The sequence below is a fragment of the Petromyzon marinus genome, unplaced genomic scaffold (assembly GCF_048934315.1).
Source record: "Petromyzon marinus isolate PM22_M1 ecotype Great Lakes invasive population unplaced genomic scaffold, UKy_Petmar_22M1.pri1.0 PM_Scaffold_73, whole genome shotgun sequence".
NCBI lineage: Eukaryota > Metazoa > Chordata > Hyperoartia > Petromyzontiformes > Petromyzontidae > Petromyzon > Petromyzon marinus.
This window is the reverse complement of record NW_027423681.1, coordinates 193,305-212,375: the sequence shown is the minus strand read 5'-3', so window position 1 is coordinate 212,375 and position 19,071 is coordinate 193,305. Positions and strand designations below refer to the sequence as shown.

Here is a 19,071-nt window from a genome sequence, read left to right as displayed (position 1 = left end):
GGAGGCCCCGGGGGGCCAGGCGTCTATGACGTCTCCTGGCCAAACCCCAATTGGCGGAGCCAGGAGATTGAATACCTACCCTCGGGGCTACTCCAGAAACAACGAAAAGCCACTACGGGTGGCCACGTGGAATGTTCGAACGCTCACTGCAGAGGAGAGGCTGCCACTCCTCTGTCGGGAGCTGGACCGGTACCGCCTGGATCTATGCGGCATTCAGGAGGTCCGGTGGACCGGCTCTGGCTCCTGCCACCATGAGGGGTGGACAGTCCTCTACTCGGGGCAGCAGACTGCCAAACAACAGGGTGTGGGTCTTCTTTTGAACAAAAGAATGAAGGGGGCGTGGGAGCGTGGCGGTGAGGTGTGGGAAGCTGTAAGCCCCAGGCTACTTTGGGCTCGCCTTCCCATCAACCGGAGGCGAGGAATGGTGGTCGTGGTTACTTATGCCCCCACCGAAGATGAACATCCGTGGAGGGATGCAGGCAAAGCCGATGAGTCAGATGCCTTCTATGACCTCCTTTCACAGGTGCTGGCTAAAGTGGCCCCTCGGGATAGAGTCATCATGTTGGGTGACTTCAATGCCCGAGTTGGTCATGATACTGGCACCTGGTCTGGAGTGATTGGAGGGCATGGGCCAGATCAGCTCAATAACAACGGTAGGAGGCTGCTAGATTTTTGTGCAGCCCATGGGCTTGTAATTACCAACACGCTGTTCCGGCATCGGCGCATCCACACAACATCATGGATGCATGCCGGGTCCAAGCAAGAACATCTGCTGGACTACATAGTGACGGACCAGCAAATGCGAGCCCATGTCCTTGACACCAGGACCTACCGTGGAGCTGATCTGCCCTCTGACCATCGACTAGTCATCTGTAAGATGCGCCTGCCATTCTTCCACTCCGGTGGTGGGTGTACACCCAGGACCCCATTCCAACCTAAAGTGGCCTGGTCTCAGTTATCTGATGAAAGTTGCAAGCGAGAATTTCATCATCGCTTGCAGCTGGGATTGGCATCGTCCCCGACTCCTCCTGATGTCGAGGGTAAATGGGCGAGGTTTAGGACTGTGACTCATGCAGCTGCAATGGCTGCTTTGGGTACGCGGTCCAGACCTCCCCAGACACCCTGGATGACAGAGGAGTTGTTCAGGATGGTTGAGAAAAAGCGACAGGCCCACTGTCATCGGCTACAGAATCCCACGTCAGAGAATGAGGAGGCTTACCGCAGCCTTCGCTCGGAGGTTCGGAGAGCCGTGAGGCGCTGCAAGGATGGGTGGTGGTCGCGGGTTGCTGAGGAGATGGAGTCTGCCTCAGTGGCCCGTGATCACAAATCGCTATTTAACTCCATCAAAAAAGTAACCTGCAGCGCCACACCTATTACCATCATTAGGGGAAAAAACGGTGATCCAATTTCCGACCCCCAGGAACAGGTTCGCAGATTTGCTGAGCATTTCTGTGAGGTCCTGGGGGAGGGAAAATCCCACAGCCAGGAAAACATCGTGGCACAAAGTGAGGATGACCCTGCTGAGGCTGCGGTGCCTCAAATATTGGATGAAGTCACCCCCTGTGAGTGGCTGGCTGAGGTGCCATCTGCTGAGGAAGTATTGAAGGCGATACGGAGTCTGAGACCAGGAAAGGCAGCGGGCAGAGATGATCTCCCAAGCGAAATGCTGAGGGAGGGTGGCGTTTGTGCACAGACTGCCCTATATGACATCATAACAACAGTCTGGACCACTGGACGGGTTCCGCAGGATTGGAAGGATGCCCTGGTGGTCCCCCTTTTTAAGAAGGGGGACCGCACAGACTGTAACAACTACAGGGGCATCTCACTCCTCAGTGTGCCGGGAAAGGTCCTGGCAAGGATTATTCAGCATCGCCTTGCCAGGCACGCTGAGGAGAGGCTTGCGGAGCCCCAATGCGGTTTCAGGAAAGGGCGGTCCTGCACGGATGCCATATTTTCTGTCCGTCTGCTACAGCAGAGGTGTAGGGAATTCCAACAAGACCTACATCTCTGCTTTATTGACCTGGTCAAGGCCTATGATACCATCAGTAGGCCTGGGCTCTGGGTCGTTCTTCGTGCTTTTGGAGTACCTGACCCTCTGCTCACGATCATTAAGGACCATCATGATGGTGAGCGGGCCCGGGTAAAACTACGTGGCCGGGAGTCAGAGCCATTCCCTGTACACCTTGGGGTGCGACAGGGATGTCCTCTGGCTCCCACATTATTTAACATCTATTTTGACCACGTAGTTCGTGAAGCCTTCAATAGCTGTACCGGGGGAATCTCCATATGGTACAGATATAATGGGAGGCTAATCGATGCCCGGGTGCGGTCAAGGGATGGCTCCCTATTGCTCAACCACGTTATGTATGCTGATGACTTGGTAATAGCTGCTCAGTCAGAGGAGGAGTTGGAGACGCTGCTGCTGAGACTGGAGCGTGCCACTAAGAGGTGGGGCCTTACCATCAGCCCCACCAAAACTAAGCACCTGCCTGGGTATTTTGTACCATCGGACACTCCACCCCCACAACTCCCAATCGGTGATGGGGCAGTTGTGGAGAGAGTGGAGAGTTTCCCATACCTGGGCAGTGTGCTTATGACTGGCTCCAGTTTAACAGCAGAGGTCTCACTCCGAATCAGTCGAGCGGCAATATCTTTTCATCGGTTGCGTAACGCTGTGTGGAAGCTACCTGGTCTGTCGCTCCGCACTAAGCTTCAGGTCTTCTCGGCCACGGTCATTCCCTCCCTTCTCTACGCTTGCGAAACGTGGACCCCCCTAATGGAACATCTTCGCCGGTTAGAAACATTTAGGCTGACCTGCCTACGATCCATCCTGGGTCTAACCAGACTGGATTGTGTGAGGAGCTCACAAATCCTTGAAAGATCTGGGCAGGGTCCCATCGGTGAGCTCCTCCGGCAGGCAAGGCTGCGATGGCTGGGTCATGTAGCCCGCATGCCCAGCCACCGCATGCCGAAACAGCTTTTGTTTGGCCGGATTGAGGGGGCTAAGCGGGCGCGGCACGGGCTAGAGAAGAGATGGAGTGATGTGGTACAGGAGGACGTGGAGCTGAGTGGACTTGCCGATGACTGGTACCAGCGGTGTCAAGATCGGCCTCTGTGGAGGAGGCTCGTGAAGGATGCTACTGGGCAGTTGGAGGCAGTCGCCCTCCAACAACAACGGAGGGCGGAGGAGCGACGCTCACAACAGCGAGCGGAGCGCCGGGTGGCTAAAGCACAGCAGGTTGGCACAGTAGGGGGCACAGGTGGTGCATCAGCCAGTCATCTCAGTCAGTCGACCCGTGGCACCTGGGTCTGCCCCGTGACCTCCTGCCAGCGGGCGTTCGACACTTCACGTGGCCTCAGGGTGCACATAGCCTGGCACAAGCGTCGTGGTGACGTCACCGCCACTTAGTGGCGAATGGCGGTTGTTGTTGTTGTTGTTGTTGTGTCAAACTCACCCTGCTGGACGCCAACCAGTGAGTGTGTGTGTGTGTGAGAGTGTGTGAGTGTGTGTGTGTGTCAAACTCACCCTGCTGGACGCCAACCAGTGAGTGTGTGTGTGTGTGTGAGAGTGTGTGAGTGTGTGTGTGTGTCAAACTCACCCTGCTGGACGCCAATCAGTGAGTGTGTGTGTGTGTGAGAGTGTGTGAGTGTGTGTGTGTGTCAAACTCACCCTGCTGCACGCCAACCAGTGAGTGTGTGTGTGTGTGAGAGTGTGTGAGTGTGTGTGTGTGTGTCAAACTCACCCTGCTGGACGCCAATCAGTGAGTGTGTGAGAGTGTGAGAGAGAGAGTGTGTGGGTGTGTGTGAGAGAGTGAGTGTGTGAGAGTGTGAGTGTGTGTGAGAGTGTGTGTGGGTGTGTGTGTGGGTGTGAGTGTGTGTGTGGGTGGGGGACAGCAAACTCACCCTGCTGGACGCCAACCAGTGAGTGGGTGGGAGAGAGAGTGTGTGTGTGAGAGAGTGTGTGAGAGAGAGTGTGTGAGAGTGTGTGTGTGAGAGAGTGTGTGCGTGAGAGAGTGTGTGAGAGAGAGTGTGTGAGAGTGTGTGTGTGTGAGAGTGTGTGTGTGAGAGAGCGATAGTGTAGCGGTTAGCGCGCTGCGCTATGAACCTGGCGACCCGGGTTCGATTCCCGCTCACGGCCAACACCAGTGACGATTATCTGAACCGGTCCCGGGCCTCCCCTAGGTCGACTCAGCCTCAAATGAGTACCTGGTGCGGTGTGTAAACATTGCCACTAGGGAGACAAAGGCGGTCGGGCGTGGTGCTGGCCACCCACCCCCTCGTGTACCGTTCCGGCCTTCATAGGTGCTCGCTAACAGCACTTGCCCCAACAGTCTGTAGGCTATACGGGGGATCTTTGTCTTTGTCTTTTTTGTGAGAGAGCGTGTGTGTGTGAGAGTGTGTGTGTGAGAGTGTGTGTGTGAGAGAGTGTGTGAGAGAGAGTGTGTGAGAGTGTGTGTGTGTGAGAGTGTGTGTGTGAGAGAGTGTGTGTGTGTGAGTGTGTGAGTGTGTGTCCGGCAAAACAACCCCCTACCTCCTCGCGGTGCCGGACGGGCAACTCTGTCGTGGACAGTGCTGTGGGGGGAGTTCCAATTTTGATTGGCTCCTCCCCTCATGGCATATGTGTCCACCACAGGGGCTAAACGGGGGCTCTGGACGGGTGCGAGGGGCTGGTAACCCCTCCACCTTCAATTAATTACCACAAAACCACGAATTAAAGTGAAATATGTAACAACTAAGCTTGTGCCGGAGGCCCCGGGGGGCCAGGCGTCTATGACGTCTCCTGGCCAAACCCCAATTGGCGGAGCCAGGAGATTGAATACCTACCCTCGGGGCTACTCCAGAAACAACGAAAAGCCACTACGGGTGGCCACGTGGAATGTTCGAACGCTCACTGCAGAGGAGAGGCTACCACTCCTCTGTCGGGAGCTGGACCGGTACCGCCTGGATCTATGCGGCATTCAGGAGGTCCGGTGGACCGGCTCTGGCTCCTGCCACCATGAGGGGTGGACAGTCCTCTACTCGGGGCAGCAGACTGCCAAACAACAGGGTGTGGGTCTTCTTTTGAATAAAAGAATGAAGGGGGCGTGGGAGCGTGGCGGTGAGGTGTGGGAAGCTGTAAGCCCCAGGCTACTTTGGGCTCGCCTTCCCATCAACCGGAGGCGAGGAATGGTGGTCGTGGTTACTTATGCCCCCACCGAAGATGAACATCCGTGGAGGGATGCAGGCAAAGCCGATGAGTCAGATGCCTTCTATGACCTCCTGTCACAGGTGCTGGCTAAAGTGGCCCCTCGGGATAGAGTCATCATGTTGGGTGACTTCAATGCCCGAGTTGGTCATGATACTGGCACCTGGTCTGGAGTGATTGGAGGGCATGGGCCAGATCAGCTCAATAACAACGGTAGGAGGCTGCTAGATTTTTGTGCAGCCCATGGGCTTGTAATTACCAACACGCTGTTCCGGCATCGGCGCATCCACACAACATCATGGATGCATGCCGGGTCCAAGCAAGAACATCTGCTGGACTACATAGTGACGGACCAGCGAATGCGAGCCCATGTCCTTGACACCAGGACCTACCGTGGAGCTGATCTGCCCTCTGACCATCGACTAGTCATCTGTAAGATGCGCCTGCCATTCTTCCACTCCGGTGGTGGGTGTACACCCAGGACCCCATTCCAACCTAAAGTGGCCTGGTCTCAGTTATCTGATGAAAGTTGCAAGCGAGAATTTCATCATCGCTTGCGGCTGGGATTGGCATCGTCCCCGACTCCTCCTGATGTCGAGGGTAAATGGGCGAGGTTTAGGACTGTGACTCATGCAGCTGCAATGGCTGCTTTGGGTACGCGGTCCAGACCTCCCCAGACACCCTGGATGACAGAGGAGTTGTTCAGGATGGTTGAGAAAAAGCGACAGGCCCACTGTCATCGGCTACAGAATCCCACGTCAGAGAATGAGGAGGCTTACCGCAGCCTTCGCTCGGAGGTTCGGAGAGCCGTGAGGCGCTGCAAGGATGGGTGGTGGTCGCGGGTTGCTGAGGAGATGGAGTCTGCCTCAGTGGCCCGTGATCACAAATCGCTATTTAACTCCATCAAAAGAGTAACCTGCAGCGCCACACCTATTACCATCATTAGGGGAAAAAACGGTGATCCAATTTCCGACCCCCAGGAACAGGTTCGCAGATTTGCTGAGCATTTCTGTGAGGTCCGGGGGGAGGGAAAATCCCACAGCCAGGAAAACATCGTGGCACAGGGTGAGGATGACCCTGCTGAGGCTGCGGTGCCTCAAATATTGGATGAAGTCACCCCCTGTGAGTGGCTGGCTGAGGTGCCATCTGCTGAGGAAGTATTGAAGGCGATCCGGAGTCTGAGACCAGGAAAGGCAGCGGGCAGAGATGATCTCCCAAGCGAAATGCTGAGGGAGGGTGGCGTTTGTGCACAGACTGCCCTATATGACATCATAACAACAGTCTGGACCACTGGACGGGTTCCGCAGGATTGGAAGGATGCCCTGGTGGTCCCCCTTTTTAAGAAGGGGGACCGCACAGACTGTAACAACTACAGGGGCATCTCACTCCTCAGTGTGCCGGGAAAGGTCCTGGCAAGGATTATTCAGCATCGCCTTGCCAGGCACGCTGAGGAGAGGCTTGCGGAGCCCCAATGCGGTTTCAGGAAAGGGCGGTCCTGCACAGATGCCATATTTTCTGTCCGTCTGCTACAGCAGAGGTGTAGGGAATTCCAACAAGACCTACATCTCTGCTTTATTGACCTGGTCAAGGCCTATGATACCATCAGTAGGCCTGGGCTCTGGGTCGTTCTTCGTGCTTTTGGAGTACCTGACCCTCTGCTCACGATCATTAAGGACCTTCATGATGGTGAGCGGGCCCGGGTAAAACTACGTGGCCGGGAGTCAGAGCCATTCCCTGTACACCTTGGGGTGCGACAGGGATGTCCTCTGGCTCCCACATTATTTAACATCTATTTTGACCACGTAGTTCGTGAAGCCTTCAATAGCTGTACCGGGGGAATCTCCATATGGTACAGATATAATGGGAGGCTAATCGATGCCCGGGTGCGGTCAAGGGATGGCTCCCTATTGCTCAACCACGTTATGTATGCTGATGACTTGGTAATAGCTGCTCAGTCAGAGGAGGAGTTGGAGACGCTGCTGCTGAGACTGGAGCGTGCCACTAAGAGGTGGGGCCTTACCATCAGCCCCACCAAAACTAAGCACCTGCCTGGGTATTTTGTACCATCGGACACTCCACCCCCACAACTCCCAATCGGTGATGGGGCAGTTGTGGAGAGAGTGGAGAGTTTCCCATACCTGGGCAGTGTGCTTATGACTGGCTCCAGTTTAACAGCAGAGGTCTCACTCCGAATCAGTCGAGCGGCAATATCTTTTCATCGGTTGCGTAACGCTGTGTGGAAGCTACCTGGTCTGTCGCTCCGCACTAAGCTTCAGGTCTTCTCGGCCACGGTCATTCCCTCCCTTCTCTACGCTTGCGAAACGTGGACCCCCCTAATGGAACATCTTCGCCGGTTAGAAACATTTAGGCTGACCTGCCTACGATCCATCCTGGGTTTAACCAGACTGGATTGTGTGAGGAGCTCACAAATCCTTGAAAGATCTGGGCAGGGTCCCATCGGTGAGCTCCTCCGGCAGGCAAGGCTGCGATGGCTGGGTCATGTAGCCCGCATGCCCAGCCACCGCATGCCGAAACAGCTTTTGTTTGGCCGGATTGAGGGGGCTAAGCGGGCGTGGCACGGGCTAGAGAAGAGATGGAGTGATGTGGTACAGGAGGACGTGGAGCTGAGTGGACTTGCCGATGACTAGTACCAGCGGTGTCAAGATCGGCCTCTGTGGAGGAGGCTCGTGAAGGATGCTACTGGGCAGTAGGAGGCAGTCGCGCTCCAACAACTACGGAGGGCGGAGGAGCGACGCTCACAACAGCGAGCGGAGCGCCGGGTGGCTAAAGCACAGCAGGTTGGCACAGTAGGGGGCACAGGTGGTGCATCAGCCAGTCATCTCAGTCAGTCGACCCGTGGCACCTGGGTCTGCCCCGTGACCTCCTGCCAGCGGGCGTTCGACACTTCACGTGGCCTCAGGGTGCACATAGCCTGGCACAAGCGTCGTGGTGACGTCACCGCCACTTAGTGGCGAATGGCGGTTGTTGTTGTTGTTGTTGAGTGTGTGTGTGAGAGTGTGTGTGAGTGTGTGTGTGAGTGAGAGTGTGTGGGGGTGTGAGAGTGTGTGTGAGTGTGTGTGTGAGAGTGTGGGTGTGTGTGTGTGAGAGTGTGTGTGAGAGTGTGTGTGTGAGTGTGTGTGTGTGAGAGTGTGTGTGTGTGTTTGAGAGTGTGTGAGTGAGAGTGTGTGTGGGTGAGAGTGTGTGTGTGTGAGAGTGTGTGTGTGAGGGTGTGTGTGTGTGTGTGAGAGTGTGTGTGTGAGAGAGTGTGTGTGTGAGAGTGTGTGTGAGTGTGTGAGTGTGAGAGTGTGTGAGTGTGTGTGTGAGTGAGAGTGTGTGGGGGTGTGAGAGTGTGAGTGTGTGTGTGAGAGTGTGTGTGTGTGAGAGTGTGTGTGTGAGAGTGTGTGTGTGTGTGAGAGTGTGTGTGAGTGTGTGAGAGTGTGAGAGAGAGAGTGTGTGGGTGTGTGTGAGAGAGTGAGTGTGTGAGAGTGTGAGTGTGTGTGAGAGTGTGTGTGGGTGTGTGTGTGGGTGTGAGTGTGTGTGTGGGTGGGGGACAGCAAACTCACCCTGCTGGACGCCAACCAGTGAGTGGGTGGGAGAGAGAGTGTGTGTGTGAGAGAGTGTGTGAGAGAGAGTGTGTGAGAGTGTGTGTGTGAGAGAGTGTGTGCGTGAGAGAGTGTGTGAGAGAGAGTGTGTGAGAGTGTGTGTGTGTGAGAGTGTGTGTGTGAGAGAGCGTGTGTGTGTGAGAGTGTGTGTGTGAGAGTGTGTGTGTGAGAGAGTGTGTGAGAGAGAGTGTGTGAGAGTGTGTGTGTGTGAGAGTGTGTGTGTGAGAGAGTGTGTGTGTGTGAGTGTGTGAGTGTGTGTGTGAGAGTGTGTGTGAGTGTGTGTGTGAGTGAGAGTGTGTGGGAGTGTGAGAGTGTGTGTGAGTGTGTGTGTGAGAGTGTGGGTGTGTGTGTGTGAGAGTGTGTGTGAGAGTGTGTGTGTGAGTGTGTGTGTGTGAGAGTGTGTGTGTGTGTTTGAGAGTGTGTGAGTGAGAGTGTGTGTGGGTGAGAGTGTGTGTGTGTGAGAGTGTGTGTGTGAGGGTGTGTGTGTGTGTGTGAGAGTGTGTGTGTGAGAGAGTGTGTGTGTGAGAGTGTGTGTGAGTGTGTGAGTGTGAGAGTGTGTGAGTGTGTGTGTGAGTGAGAGTGTGTGGGGGTGTGAGAGTGTGAGTGTGTGTGTGAGAGTGTGTGTGTGTGAGAGTGTGTGTGTGAGAGTGTGTGTGTGTGTGAGAGTGTGTGTGAGTGTGTGAGAGTGTGTGAGAGTGTGTGTGTGTGAGAGTGTGTGTGTGTGTGTGAGAGAGTGTGAGAGTGTGTGAGTGTGAGAGTGTGAGAGTGTGTGAGAGTGTGTGAGTGAGTGTGTGAGTGTGTGTGTGAGAGTGGGTGTGTGTGTGAGAGTGTGTGTGTGTGTGTGAGAGAGTGTGTGTGTGTGTGAGAGAGTGTGTGTGTGTGTGAGAGTGTGTGTGTGTGAGAGTGTGTGTGTGTGAGAGTGAGTGTGTGTGTGAGAGTGTGTGAGAGTGTGTGTGAGAGTGTGTGTGTGTGTGTATGTGAGAGTGTGTGTGTGTGAGAGTGTGTGTGTGAGGGTGTGTGAGAGAGTGTGTGAGTGAGTGTGTGAGAATGTGAGTGTGGGTGGGTGGGGGACACCAAACTCACGCTGCTGGACGCCAACCAGTGAGTGTGTGTGAGAGTGTGTGAGTGAGAGAGTGAGTGGGTGGGTGAGTGAGTGTGAGAGTGAGTATGTGGGTGGGTGAGTGGCTGAGTGAGTGGCTGAGTGACTGAGTGAGTGGCTGAGTGAGTGGCTGAGTGAGTGAGTGACTGGGTGGCTGAGTGAGTGACTGAGTGGCTGAGTGAGTGGCTGAGTGAGTGGCTGACTGAGTGAGTGGCTGACTGAGTGAGTGGCTGAGTGACTGAGTGGCTGAGTGACTGAGTGAGTGGCTGAGTGACTGAGTGAGTGGCTCAGTGACTGACTGAGTGGCTGAGTGACTGACTGACTGACTGAGTGAGTGACTGACTGAGTGACTGACTGACTGAGTGACTGAGTGACTGACTGAGTGACTGAGTGACTGACTGACTGACTGAGTGACTGACTGACTGACTGAGTGAGGTTCACGATGCCCCACCCCCGCACCCCCGCCAGCTGCCCAGGTGCTGCCATGCTGCTCGTTGAGCGCCTCGACGGCCGCCGCTTCCTTCACACCGGAGACTTCCGTGCCACGGACGCCATGGCGGAGCTGCAGCCGCTGCGGGACGGAGCCCGGATACACACCCTCTACCTGGACAACACGTGGGTCACAGTGCTAGAGATGTGGGTCACAGTGCTAGAGATGGGGGTCACAGTGCTAGAGATGTGGGTCACAGTGCTAGAGATGTGGGTCACAGCGCTAGAGATGTGGGTCACAGTGTTAGAGATGGGGGTCACAGTGCTAGAGATGGGGGTCACAGTGCTAGAGATGTGGGTCACAGTGTTAGAGATGGGGGTCACAGTGTTAGAGATGTGGGTCACAGTGCTAGAGATGTGGGTCACAGTGCTAGAGATGGGGGTCACAGTGCTAGAGATGTGGGTCACAGTGCTAGAGATGGGGGTCACAGTGCTAGAGATGGGGGTCACAGTGCTACAGATGGGGGTCACAGTGCTAGAGATGTGGGTCACAGCGCTAGAGATGTGGGTCACAGTGTTAGAGATGGGGGTCACAGTGCTAGAGATGTGGGTCACAGTGCTAGAGATGGGGGTCACAGTGCTAGAGATGTGGGTCACAGTGTTAGAGATGCGGGTCACAGTGCTAGAGATGGGGGTCACAGTGCTAGAGATGGGGGTCACAGTGCTAGAGATGTGGGTCACAGTGTTAGAGATGGGGGTCACAGTGCTAGAGATGTGGGTCACAGTGCTAGAGATGGGGGTCACAGCGCTAGAGATGGGGGTCACAGTGCTAGAGATGTGGGTCACAGTGCTAGAGATGGGGGTCACAGTGTTAGAGATGGGGGTCACAGTGCTAGAGATGGGGGTCACAGTGTTAGAGATGTGGGTCACAGTGCTAGAGATGGGGGTCACAGTGCTAGAGATGGGGGTCACAGTGCTAGAGATGTGGGTCACAGTGCTAGAGATGTGGGTCACAGTGCTAGAGATGTGGGTCACAGTGCTAGAGATGGGGGTCACAGTGTTAGAGATGTGGGTCACAGTGCTAGAGATGTGGGTCACAGTGCTAGAGATGGGGGTCACAGCGCTAGAGATGTGGGTCACAGTGCTAGAGATGGGGGTCACAGCGCTAGAGATGGGGGTCACAGTGCTAGAGATGGGGGTCACAGTGCTAGAGATGTGGGTCACAGTGTTAGAGATGCGGGTCACAGTGCTAGAGATGGGGGTCACAGTGCTAGAGATGGGGGTCACAGTGCTAGAGATGTGGGTCACAGTGTTAGAGATGGGGGTCACAGTGCTAGAGATGTGGGTCACAGTGCTAGAGATGTGGGTCACAGTGCTAGAGATGGGGGTCACAGTGCTAGAGATGGGGGTCACAGTGCTAGAGATGGGGGTCACAGTGCTAGAGATGGGGGTCACAGCGCTAGAGATGGGGGTCACAGCGCTAGAGATGTGGGTCACAGTGCTAGAGATGGGGGTCACAGTGTTAGAGATGGGGGTCACAGTGCTAGAGATGTGGGTCACAGTGCTAGAGATGGGGGTCACAGTGCTAGAGAGATGGGGGTCACAGTGCTAGAGATGTGGGTCACAGTGTTAGAGATGTGGGTCACAGCGCTAGAGATGTGGGTCACAGTGCTAGAGATGTGGGTCACAGTGCTAGAGATGTGGGTCACAGTGTTAGAGATGGGGGTCACAGTGCTAGAGATGTGGGTCACAGTGCTAGAGATGGGGGTCACAGTACTAGAGATGGGGGTCACAGTGCTAGAGATGTGGGTCACAGTGCTAGAGATGGGGGTCACAGTGTTAGAGATGGGGGTCACAGTGCTAGAGATGTGGGTCACAGTGCTAGAGATGTGGGTCACAGTGCTAGAGATGTGGGTCACAGTGCTAGAGATGTGGGTCACAGTGCTAGAGATGTGGGTCACAGCGCTAGAGATGTGGGTCACAGTGCTAGAGATGTGGGTCACAGTGCTAGAGTTGGGGGTCACAGTGCTAGAGATGGGGGTCACAGTGCTAGAGATGGGGGTCACAGTGTTAGAGATGTGGGTCACAGTGCTAGAGATGCGGGTCACAGTGCTAGAGATGGGGGTCACAGTGCTAGAGATGTGGGTCACAGTGTTAGAGATGGTGGGTCACAGTGCTAGAGATGCGGGTCACAGTGCTAGAGATGGGGGTCACAGTGCTAGAGATGGGGGTCACAGTGTTAGAGATGTGGGTCACAGTGCTAGAGATGTGGGTCACAGTGCTAGAGATGTGGGTCACAGTGCTAGAGATGGGGGTCACAGTGCTAGAGATGGGGGTCACAGTGCTAGAGATGTGGGTCACAGTGCTAGAGATGGGGGTCACAGTGCTAGAGATGTGGGTCACAGTGCTAGAGATGGGGGTCACAGTGTTAGAGATGGGGGTCACAGTGTTAGAGATGTGGGTCACAGTGCTAGAGATGGGGGTCACAGTGCTAGAGATGGGGGTCACAGTGCTAGAGATGTGGGTCACAGTGCTAGAGATGTGGGTCACAGTGTTAGTGATGGGGGTCACAGTGCTAGAGATGTGGGTCACAGTGCTAGAGATGGGGGTCACAGTGTTAGAGATGTGGGTCACAGTGCTAGAGATGTGGGTCACAGTGCTAGAGATGGGGGTCACAGTGTTAGAGATGTGGGTCACAGTGTTAGAGATGCGGGTCACAGTGCTAGAGATGGGGGTCACAGTGCTAGAGATGGGGGTCACAGTGCTAGAGATGTGGGTCACAGTGCTAGAGATGTGGGTCACAGTGCTAGAGATGGGGGTCACAGTGCTAGAGATGTGGGTCACAGTGTTAGAGATGTGGGTCACAGTGTTAGAGATGGGGGTCACAGCGCTAGAGATGGGGGTCACAGTGCTAGAGATGGGGGGGTCACAGCGCTAGAGATGGGGGTCACAGTGCTAGAGATGGGGGTCACAGTGCTAGAGATGTGGGTCACAGTGCTAGAGATGGGGGTCACAGCGCTAGAGATGTGGGTCACAGTGTTAGAGATGTGGGTCACAGTGCTAGAGATGGGGGTCACAGTGCTAGAGATGGGGGTCACAGTGCTAGAGATGGGGGTCACAGTGCTAGAGATGTGGGTCACAGTGCTAGAGATGTGGGTCACAGTGCTAGAGATGTCGGTCACAGCGCTAGAGATGTGGGTCACAGTGCTAGAGATGGGGGTCACAGTGCTAGAGATGTGGGTCACAGCGCTAGAGATGGGGGTCACAGTGCTAGAGATGGGGGTCACAGCGCTAGAGATGTGGGTCACAGTGCTAGAGATGGGGGTCACAGTGCTAGAGATGTGGGTCACAGTGTTAGAGATGGGAGTCACAGTGTTAGAGATGTGGGTCACAGTGCTAGAGATGGGGGTCACAGTGCTAGAGATGGGTGTCACAGCGCTAGAGATGGGGGTCACAGTGCTAGAGATGTGGGTCACAGTGCTAGAGATGTGGGTCACAGTGCTAGAGATGTGGGTCACAGTGCTAGAGATGGGGGTCACAGTGTTAGAGATGTGGGTCACAGTGTTAGAGATGGGGGTCACAGTGTTAGAGATGTGGGTCACAGTGCTAGAGATGGGGGTCACAGTGTTAGAGATGGGGGTCACAGTGCTAGAGATGGGGGTCACAGTGTTAGAGATGTGGGTCACAGTGTTAGAGATGTGGGTCACAGTGTTAGAGATGGGGGTCACAGTGCTAGAGATGGGGGTCACAGTGTTAGAGATGTGGGTCACAGTGCTAGAGATGTGGGTCACAGTGTTAGAGATGGGGGTCACAGTGCTAGAGATGGGGGGTCACAGTGCTAGAGATGTGGGTCACAGCGCTAGAGATGTGGGTCACAGTGTTAGAGATGGGGGTCACAGTGTTAGAGATGTGGGTCACAGTGCTAGAGATGGGGGTCACAGTGCTAGAGATGTGGGTCACAGTGCTAGAGATGTGGGTCACAGTGCTAGAGATGTGGGTCACAGTGCTAGAGATGTGGGTCACAGTGCTAGAGATGTGGGTCACAGTGCTAGAGATGGGGGTCACAGTGCTAGAGATGTGGGTCACAGTGCTAGAGATGTGGGTCACAGTGCTAGAGATGGGGGTCACAGTGTTAGAGATGGGGGTCACAGTGCTAGAGATGGGGGTCACAGTGCTAAAGATGTGGGTCACAGTGCTAGAGATGTGGGTCACAGTGCTAGAGATGGGGGTCACAGTGTTAGAGATGGGGGTCACAGTGCTAGAGATGGGGGTCACAGCGCTAGAGATGGGGGTCACAGTGCTAGAGATGGGGGTCACAGTGTTAGAGATGGGGGTCACAGTGTTAGAGATGGGGGTCACAGTGTTAGAGATGTGGGTCACAGTGCTAGAGATGGGGGTCACAGTGTTAGAGATGGGGGTCACAGTGCTAGAGATGGGGGTCACAGTGTTAGAGATGTGGGTCACAGTGTTAGAGATGGGGGTCACAGTGCTAGAGTTGGGGGTCACAGTGTTAGAGATGGGGGTCACAGTGCTAGAGATGGGGGTCACAGTGTTAGAGATGTGGGTCACAGTGTTATAGATGGGGGTCACAGTGCTAGAGTTGGGGGTCACAGTGCTAGAGATGTGGGTCACAGTGCTAGAGATGGGGGTCACAGTGCTAGAGATGGGGGTCACAGTGTTAGAGATGTGGGTCACAGTGTTAGAGATGGGGGTCACAATGTTAGAGATGTGGGTCACAGTGTTAGAGATGTGGGTCACAGTGCTAGAGATGGGGGTCACAGTGTTAGAGATGGGGGTCACAGTGCTAGAGATGGGGGTCACAGTGTTAGAGATGTGGGTCACAGTGTTAGAGATGTGGGTCACAGTGCTAGAGATGGGGGGGTCACAGCGCTAGAGATGGGGGTCACAGTGCTAGAGATGTGGGTCACAGTGTTAGAGATGGGGGTCACAGTGCTAGAGATGTGGGTCACAGTGTTAGAGATGTGGGTCACAGTGTTAGAGATGTGGGTCACAGTGTTAGAGATGTGTGTCACAGCGCTAGAGATGGGGGTCACAGTGTTAGAGATGTGTGTCACAGCGCTAGAGATGTGGGTCACAGTGCTAGAGATGGTGGTCACAGTGCTAGAGATGGGGGTCACAGTGCTAGAGATGGGGGTCACAGTGCTAGAGATGAGGGGGTCACAGTGCTAGAGATGGGGGTCACAGTGTTAGAGATGGGGGTCACAGTGCTAGAGATGGGGGTCACAGTGTTAGAGATGTGGGTCACAGTGTTAGAGATGGGGGTCACAGTGCTAGAGATGGGGGTCACAGTGTTAGAGATGTGGGTCACAGTGTTAGAGATGGGGGTCACAGTGCTAGAGATGGGGGTCACAGTGTTAGAGATGGGGGTCACAGTGCTAGAGTTGGGGGTCACAGTGCTAGAGATGTGGGTCACAGTGCTAGAGATGGGGGTCACAGTGCTAGAGATGGGGGTCACAGTGTTAGAGATGTGGGTCACAGTGTTAGAGATGGGGGTCACAATGTTAGAGATGTGGGTCACAGTGTTAGAGATGTGGGTCACAGTGCTAGAGATGGGGGTCACAGTGTTAGAGATGGGGGTCACAGTGCTAGAGATGGGGGTCACAGTGTTAGAGATGTGGGTCACAGTGTTAGAGATGGGGGTCACAGTGCTAGAGTTGGGGGTCACAGTGCTAGAGATGTGGGTCACAGTGCTAGAGATGGGGGTCACAGTGCTAGAGATGGGGGTCACAGTGTTAGAGATGTGGGTCACAGTGTTAGAGATGGGGGTCACAGTGTTAGAGATGGGGGTCACAGTGCTAGAGATGGGGGTCACAGTGTTAGAGATGGGGGTCACAGTGCTAGAGATGGGGGTCACAGTGTTAGAGATGTGGGTCACAGTGTTAGAGATGGGGGTCACAGTGCTAGAGATGGGGGTCACAGTGCTAGAGATGTGGGTCACAGTGCTAGAGATGGGGGTCACAGTGTTAGAGATGTGGGTCACAGTGCTAGAGATGTGGGTCACAGTGTTAGAGATGGGTGTCACAGCGCTAGAGATGGGGGTCACAGTGTTAGAGATGTGTGTCACAGCGCTAGAGATGTGGGTCACAGTGCTAGAGATGGTGGTCACAGTGCTAGAGATGGGGGTCACAGTGCTAGAGATGGGGGTCACAGTGCTAGAGATGAGGGGGTCACAGTGCTAGAGATGGGGGTCACAGTGTTAGAGATGGGGGTCACAGTGCTAGAGATGGGGGTCACAGTGTTAGAGATGTGGGTCACAGTGTTAGAGATGGGGGTCACAGTGCTAGAGATGGGGGTCACAGTACTAGAGATGGGGGTCACAGTGCTAGAGATGTGTGTCACAGCGCTAGAGATGTGGGTCACAGTGCTAGAGATGTGGGTCACAGTGCTAGAGATGTGGGTCACAGTGTTAGAGATGGGGGTCACAGTGCTAGAGATGGGGGTCACAGTGTTAGAGATGTGGGTCACAGTGTTAGAGATGGGGGTCACAGTGCTAGAGATGGGGGTCACAGTGCTAGAGAGGGGGGTCACAGTGCTAGAGATGTGGGTCACAGTGCTAGAGATGTGGGTCACAGTGCTAGAGATGGGGGTCACAGTGCTAGAGATGTGGGTCACAGTGTTAGAGATGGTGGGTCACAGTGCTAGAGATGTGGGTCACAGTGCTAGAGATGTGGGTCACAGTGTTAGAGATGGGGTTCACAGCGCTAGAGAGGTGGGTCACAGTGCTAGAGATGGGGGTCACAGCGCTAGAGATGGGGGTCACAGTGCTAGAGATGGGGGTCACAGTGCTAGAGATGGGGGTCACAGTGCTAGAGATGGGGGGTCACAGTGCTAGAGATGTGGGTCACAGCGCTAGAGATGTGGGTCACAGTGTTAGAGATGGGGGTCACAGTGTTAGAGATGTGGGTCACAGTGCTAGAGATGGGGGTCACAGTGCTAGAGATGTGGGTCACAGTGCTAGAGATGGGGGTCACAGTGCTAGAGATGGGGGTCACAGTGCTAGAGGTGGGGGTCACAGTGCTAGAGATGGGGGTCACAGTGCTAGAGATGTGGGTCACAGTGCTAGAGATGGGGTCACAGTGCTAGAGATGTGGGTCACAGTGCTAGAGATGTGGGTCACAGTGCTAGAGATGTGGGTCACAGTGTTAGAGATGGGGGTCACAGTGCTAGAGATGTGGGTCACAGTGTTAGAGATGGGGGTCACAGTGTTAGAGATGGGGGTCACAGCGCTAGAGATTGGGGGTCACAGTGCTAGAGATGGGGGTCACAGTGCTAGAGATGTGGGTCACAGTGCTAGAGATGGGGGTCACAGTGCTAGAGATGTGGATCACAGTGCTAGAGATGTGGGTCACAGTGTTAGAGATGTGGGTCACAGTGTTAGAGATGGGGGTCACAGTGCTAGAGATGTGGGTCACAGTGCTAGAGATGGGGGTCACAGTGCTAGAGATGTGGGTCACAGTGCTAGAGATGTGGGTCACAGTGTTAGAGATGTGGGTCACAGTGTTAGAGATGGGGGTCACAGCGCTAGAGATGGGGGTCACAGTGCTAGAGATGTGGGTCACAGTGCTAGAGATGGGGGTCACAGTGCTAGAGATGGGGGTCACAGTGCTAGAGATGGGGGTCACAGTGCTAGAGATGTGGGTCACAGTGCTAGAGATGTGGGTCACAGCGCTAGAGATGTGGGTCACAGTGCTAGAGATGGGGGTCACAGTGCTAGAGATGTGGGTCACAGTGTTAGAGATGGGGGTCACAGTGCTAGAGATGTGGGTCACAGTGCTAGAGATGGGGGTCACAGTGCTAGAGATGGGGGTCACAGTGCTAGAGATGGGGGTCACAGTGCTAGAGATGTGGGTCACAGTGTTAGAGATGGGGGTCACAGCGCTAGAGATGGGGGTCACAGTGCTAGAGATGTGGGTCACAGTGCTAGAGATGTGGGTCACAGTGTTAGAGATGTGGGTCACAGTGTTAGAGATGGGGGTCACAGCGCTAGAGATGTGGGTCACAGTGCTAGAGATGGGGGTCACAGTGCTAGAGATGTGGGTCACAGTGTTAGAGATGGGAGTCACAGTGTTAGAGATGTGGGTCACAGTGCTAGAGATGGGGGTCACAGTGCTAGAGATGGGGGTCACAGTGTTAGAGATGTGTTGCACAGTGCTAGAGATGGGGGTCACAGTGTTAGAGATGGGTGTCACAGTGTTAGAGATGGGTGTCACAGCGCTAGAGATGGGGGTCACAGTGCTAGAGATGGGGGTCACAGTGCTAGAGATGGGGGGTCACAGTGCTAGAGATGTGGGTCACAGCGCTAGAGATGTGGGTCACAGTGTTAGAGATGGGGGTCACAGTGTTAGAGATGTGGGTCACAGTGCTAGAGATGGGGGTCACAGTGCTAGAGATGTGGGTCACAGTGCTAGAGATGTGGGTCACAGTGCTAGAGATGTGGGTCACAGTGCTAGAGATGTGAGTCACAGTGCTAGAGATGGGGGTCACAGTGCTAGAGATGGGGGTCACAGTGCTAGAGGTGGGGGTCACAGTGCTAGAGATGTGGGTCACAGTGCTAGAGATGGGGGTCACAGTGCTAGAGATGGGGGTCACAGTGCTAGAGATGTGGGTCACAGTGCTAGAGATGTGGGTCACAGTGCTAGAGATGTGGGTCACAGTGTTAGAGATGGGGGTCACAGTGCTAGAGATGTGGGTCACAGTGTTAGAGATGGGGGTCACAGTGTTAGAGATGGGGGTCA

General features: G+C 54.7%; 1 protein-coding gene across 1 annotated transcript in view; it reads left to right on the top strand.

Annotated features, from left to right (window-relative positions):
* LOC116937613 (DNA cross-link repair 1A protein-like) overlaps window positions 1–19,071 on the top strand; it is a 51,719-nt gene that overhangs the window by 9,344 nt on the left and 23,304 nt on the right. Inside the window, exon 4 of the mRNA XM_032944766.2 lies at window positions 10,355–10,501. Coding sequence (XP_032800657.2) covers window positions 10,355–10,501 — 147 coding nt within the window. The remainder of the gene's footprint in view (window positions 1–10,354; window positions 10,502–19,071) is intronic.